The sequence below is a fragment of the Cupressus sempervirens genome, chromosome 3, assembly GCF_028749045.1.
Source record: "Cupressus sempervirens isolate cs-2001-9-10 chromosome 3, ASM2874904v1, whole genome shotgun sequence".
In the NCBI taxonomy this organism is placed as follows: Eukaryota; Viridiplantae; Streptophyta; class Pinopsida; order Cupressales; family Cupressaceae; genus Cupressus; species Cupressus sempervirens.
In genome coordinates, this window is record NC_143120.1 from 241,187,663 (window position 1) to 241,193,985 (window position 6,323).

General features: G+C 32.2%; 1 protein-coding gene across 1 annotated transcript; it reads right to left on the minus strand.

Annotated features, from left to right (window-relative positions):
- Positions 1 to 1,689: 1,689 nt before the first annotated feature.
- Positions 1,690 to 3,762, minus strand: LOC149565758 (CASP-like protein 2A1). The gene is made up of 3 exons (XM_089819249.1): positions 3,568 to 3,762; positions 2,951 to 3,071; positions 1,690 to 2,253 (listed from the first exon to the last, which is right to left on the minus strand). The coding sequence occupies exons 1-3, from the start codon at positions 3,741 to 3,743 to the stop codon at positions 1,978 to 1,980; spliced, it is 573 nt and encodes a 190-aa protein (XP_089675375.1). The 5' UTR covers positions 3,744 to 3,762; the 3' UTR covers positions 1,690 to 1,977.
- Positions 3,763 to 6,323: the final 2,561 nt, after the last annotated feature.

Consider the following 6,323-nt stretch of genomic DNA (forward strand, 5'->3'; position numbering starts at 1 on the left):
GTAGACCAAGTCAACTTTATATATATATAATTTTAAGCCAAAGTGGGGTTACCACCATATTTTTAATAAACAGGTTCAAAGACTCCCCCGTGGAAGAACCAGAAAGAAACCCCGAGATCGTAGTCGTATACAAATATATCAATATATCATTTTGTACATATTGGTTTACATAAGCAAACCATAAATTCTTATAAGCTGATGCCTTAAAACACAAAAGTCCTCTAAGTTTTATCATGCCAACCTAGACCAAGGACACATTTTAGATGACAAAAATTACAAAATTGCAAAATATGCTTATCAAGCATGTTGATGCTATACACCCATATAACTGGTTTGATCAATCTTCCATGGGGGAAGATGAGCGCCAAGCTTTTTCCCATCCAACAGGCAAAGAAAACTTTTGAGGCAAAGTCCACACCTATACCCCAAGCCAGTGGAGCAAGTACGTGGCACACAAGTCCGGTAAGGAAAACTAGCCCAAATTCATTCTCAACTTTATATTATTATCTTTTAAATATTTATTTAATTTTCATTCTTAAAATTAAAATAAAATAACTTAAGTATTCTTCCATGGTATATTATTGATTTAACCTTTCTCTAGATATAACCATTCAAAGTACCACCATAAAGCATGGAAAATAAAACTCTATTTAGAAAAATTAACAACTAACATTCACTAATAATAAATGTGTAGGTCATTCATTTCAAATAATAAGGTAGTCGATCTCAAAAAAATTGCATGAAATCTATATGTTATTTTAAAAAAAACTCGAACTTTAAAAAATATAAATATTTAATTGATTGAAACAAATTATACTACTAAGCAGTCAACAAAACTCACTCAATAGTATATGCAAAGACTAGTAATAACAATTATTAAAACTTAAAAGACTATTTTAATCCTTGTTAGGAGAAGGCTTCAAACACAAAGTTAATGATTTATTTATCTCTATGTGCGAAACTATTTTACATTAGGATAATTGTAAATGGACACGATACCTATAAAACTAAAGATTTATTAGTTCCTATTGTAGGCATAGAACTATAGGAAACGTTTGAGCTTTACTTCTTATTAATAACTACTTTTTAAACCAATGGCATGTGTGTTTTGTTTTGTATTAAAAATATATATTTAAATTAGTTTAGTAGAGATGCACAATTTATTCAACAAAACTTTTTCTCAAAAATATATTTCTACGATTTGATTGGGTACAATATTTTGAGATTTTGAGTGATATGTGGCCCCTTTTTATATATTTTGTCGTCGGCATAGAACTATAGGAATCAGTTGTGCTTAACTTCTTATTAATAACTATTTTTTAAATCAAAACTTTTTCAAAAAAAAATATACATTTAAAACTTATAGAAACAAACATACATTTCATAATCACTTTTACTACAATATGTTTAAAAGCTAAGATTCATTATTATTATGTGTTGTGATTAATTATTATTATTATTATTATTATATATTAGTCTTGAATAGATTTAAATCTAAGACCTCCTACATAAGAGTCTCACAATTTATCATTGTATTGTAGACTTTTAAAATAAAAAATATTATTATATTATTTATTCTAATTAAAAATACATAAAGAAAATACATATAATATATTATTAATTTTTTATCGTTGTTTATAACCTTGTTGATAGCATCTATTCAACATTCTATGTACAAATATAACCGTATTTATTAAAGATTAATTTATTAAAATATCAGAACATGCGCTATCCTTCATTCCAATGACACATGGGTCATTTTATTTTTCAGAATCGATGTCATTTCGAATCCTTGTACAAGGCCTGCTTATTAGATATGAGAAACCCATAACGTGTACATGTTTCTGAACCAAGCAGATCCGCCATTAATGAGAGCAGACTCTTCCACGGGCCAGAAAAAAATAAAATGCAGGGGATCCCTCTCTGAACATGTGTAAAAATGACAGAGAATACACTAAAAACTATCATAGAAAAGCTTCATCCACTTGAACCCTCATCAGAATGCTTATGGTGGTCTTCTGGTGTGAGGGGCGGCTCATAATTGGTGAAAAGCTTGTAAGCTGAAATGATGGAAGTCGCAACAAAGCAGACAAGAACAACACTGCTTATGAAAATGGATGCCCTCGCTTTGTAACAGAAGCTGTCGAAGGAAACACATACTCTGCTCCATGTTACTTTGTGGTCGCCCTCGTACCCCAGGAATAATATCTCCACACCAGCGGCCACCGCAGTTAGGGTTACATATGTCAGTACCTGATTCACATTTGTAGTGCAAAAAAATCTCAAATTTGGGATTAATGTATGGTTTTGGTTTATTTGATCTATTACTTCTTTTTTATTTGAATGGAGGAGATTCATTCTTATGATGATCACACTCTGCGATTCATTCTAATGATGATGATCATGAAATATGATCTAAAATGTCCATATTAAAAACTCATATACAATAGAAAAAATCCAAAAACACAAATAAATTAAATCTTATTTTTTTGAATGTTTATTATATTGTTACCTAATCCTATAACTTCCCCCCTCTGTGAGTTTGGTTTGTGCAGGGGAAGATAAGTAGGCCCGTTTTGGAAGCCATTAAATAGGTTCTAATTAAAGAGGTTTGAAGAAGGGAAAGTCTAGAATTATATCAGTGGTTACCAGAAAAATACCTAATAAAGAAGCATTCATCCTCATATTAAGATAGAGTTGAACCATTCTCAAAAATTTGCTTGTAGACTGTTGAAAACATATTAAGTAATCTTATGTAAATATAGTTTAACTCTACTTATTTAACTATAGTAAAGGCGGATATAGAGGTTTCACAAAACTATACAGTTGAATCCCACAAAACTCCATATTTAACTTAGATTGAGCACAAGATATGACATTTTCTCTTACCCTGCCTATTCAGACTTAGAAACAGTTACAAAGGATTTTGAAGCAATGTTAGAGCATTTACCTGATCCAAAATAAAGATGATCCACGCTCTGGTTAAGCTCTGAAGACGTGAAAAAACAGCAGAGTCTATGGCCGACAACAGAGAGTATCCAGCACAGATGCCGTTTGTGTATATCAAATACCTTATCAGAGAGTTACAATCAAATGGGCATTAACAAAATCAGAGATTGATTGACATGTAAAATGGAAGAAATAGATTGATTGTTTTGTTTCCTTGAACTCTCTCATTCTCATGATTGGTCTTTGAAATGTCCATGCTAAAAATAATGTAATCAACGCCAGAAACTATAATGTGTAAAAACTTACCATCTTTAAGAAACGGAATAGTTATTTGATTTGAGAGTTACAATCAGATGGGTATTAAAAAAATCAGAGATTGAGCATGTTAAGTGTAAGAAATATCAGATGGGTATTAAAAAAATCAGAGATTGAGCATGTTAAGTGTAAGAAATAAAGGAGAACTACTTCATTTTAAAGGTTACAATCAGATGGGTATTAGAGAAAAGTAGAGTTTGAACATGTAAAATGCAAGAAACATAGTAGCTATATGAATTGAGAGGATGTTAAAAAACAAGAGATAGAGCATGTAAAATGCAAGAAACGGGATTGTATAGTTACTTGAATGCAGCAACACTGGAGTAGTGAAGGGCTCCATAGTCATTGGTCTGATTGTTGCGAAGCATGATAGCCATTGATGCAACACAGAGAGGGAGGGGCAAAGCTCGTAAAAGAAGGTGCAATGTAGTGGATTGCAGAGTCTCCCCATATGTGTTCTCGTCCTCCTTTCTTACCATTTTTTCAGAGTCACAGCACAAATGTGAACTGATATTCTTCCTGTTATAAGCATGTTAATGTATGATGATGCTTAGAAGAATAAATTTGATTAATGGGTGCAAGAGATGAGCTTTAGATTTGGTGGTGGGGCAAGCCTTTTGAAAAAGTGATTTCAAAACTGGTATAATAGCGGTCGGTGCAATGGTTAGTGCACAGCTGAATGATTGTCTTTGTCAGATAAGGTGCCCATTTTCCCTTTGCTATTATGTATTGGGTACGTCAGATGACACATACATTAGCTTCTAGGTTTAAATCTCTATTTTTGTTTTCTGCCAAGTGTCATTTGTCTTCAAGCTGTTGTTCTCTCCCAAGTGTCATTTGTCTTCGAGCTGACTCTGTAAGATGTAATTGTGACTCCATAAATATACTAGGATCTAATTAATTCAATTATGAGGATATTTTCATGTTCCTTGGATCAAAATTTTGGTATCTTTGGGAGAATTTTTTTTTTTAATGAATAGGCCTCTTTCTATTAATTTAAATATAAAGTTATATATTCACAAAAAAAAAGGATTTGGGACACAAGGTCATCCTGTGAGAGTTCACATGGCCAAAGACTGGACACCTAACTATTCATCAAAAAAAAAAAAAGCAACCTCAAGTTGCAAGAGTAGCACCAACCGAAGGAGGATCACGATCATCATGCCTCCATACATCAGCGGGGTTGGTGGGAAGTTCAGGGGGAGCCCAACCATCCACAACATCATCATTCTCCCTTTATCTCCCTCCAACTTGGGAGAATGATTTCAAAACTAAATGTGCTTCAAATTGATTTCTTATTATGAGAATCTTCAATACTTCAAAAAAGTGTTACTATGGTAGAGTATAGAATAACTAGTTAAATGATATATAACATTTAGTTGGACTTTAGAGGGAGGAAATGATGTTGAAATTTTTTTATTGTATATCTAATAGATGAATAAATCAAAACCTACAAACAATAATGTTCTATTATAGTTTTTTTTAGTGAATAGTCCATTTCTATTATAGTTTAGATACACATGGATTTGATGTTTATGAGTATGAAATTAATATGTTGAGTGTGGTTGAAGTTGAAACCATATAAGTGAAATGACACAGAATGGATGAATATAAAAAGTTCAATTATATTTCATGTACACGTCTATGAAGCATGATGGTGTCTATAAATATTATTTGGGAACTTATTAAGAAAATGTCACATTCTTTTTAATAAAGTTCCTAGCCTTGGATTGATCCACAAACAATATATTGAGATCAACGACAATAAATAAGCATTTAATATTCCTAGGATGGTGTTGCAATTAGGATGTCTACAATTATGAGCTATGGTGCTCACATGAATGTTATTCTAATGTTTACTAGGTGATATCAAAATGGATGACTGGATGTGCTTAACAACTTGTCCATCAATGCATAATTGTTTGTTAGGTCAATTGATAATAATTAAATTTGAATTAAAATCATTAAAAAAAATTAAGGTCCAAATCCACAACTATTGAAATGGCCTAGGTTGAATTCACACTTAATGATTTCATCTAGGGTAGAAAATTTGAGATTAAGGGATCATCAAGATATGGGGTGAGTAATATTGGGATTCAACGAGAATAATGTCATAAACCAGATTCACATAATAATATGCCAGTTTTAGACAAATTAAATTGCATAAAATGCACTCTAATCAAAGTGGGCCCAAAACATAAGGGAAAAGGATGTGGATATAAAATTTCCAAATTTTACGATCCCCCCCGCCCCCCCACTTTGAGGGCAAGTACCCAAAGGTGGGGGACCAAAAAGTGGTCACTCCATGTTTTTGTCCTCTAGAGAGCACAATTAGAACATGTTATAGCATACTCTTATTATAGCATTGATTGTGTCATAGTTTGGATTGACCAAGCCTCAGACCCAACCAATTAAGACCAATAATGCATGCATGTTATAGCACATTCAAACTACAGTCAATTGAGACCATAGTGTGTGTCATAATGTGCTCACATTATGGTCTAGAGAGAGAGAGAGAGGGGGGTCTCAACCCAAGAATCTTGCTATCAAAATGACATGGATCCAATGCAAGAATTTTGCTACCAGTTTTTTTTCCTCAACTTATTGGATTTTAGCAAATAAATAGTTGATCTCATGTTCTTGGTATTTCTAAACAAAAGGGTGAGGCTATATTGAACCCAAAGTGAACCAAAAAAATTCTCATAATTGGATTTCTCAAGAATATGGACAAGAACTAAGCATATATTATCTAATACCCTATAGAAGTTGATGATTTGGCCTCACAAGCCAATAATTGTCTACAAGCATGAACCACCTATCATAAAGAAAGATCAAGCAAGAATAATTTGGTCAACACAACCTAAGAATTATGTATTGATTACAAAAAATAATTATGTTACAAATCAAAGAATAAATTTATATGAAAAGGATGAATGAAGTGCTAGGATAAAGCCTAAAGAAAGATTAATTTAGCTAGTGTCATGTGTCACAATAATAATGAATGAGATTACTTGAGCTAATATTGCCCTAATTTATTAAAAGGAAAAATACCTAAGCTT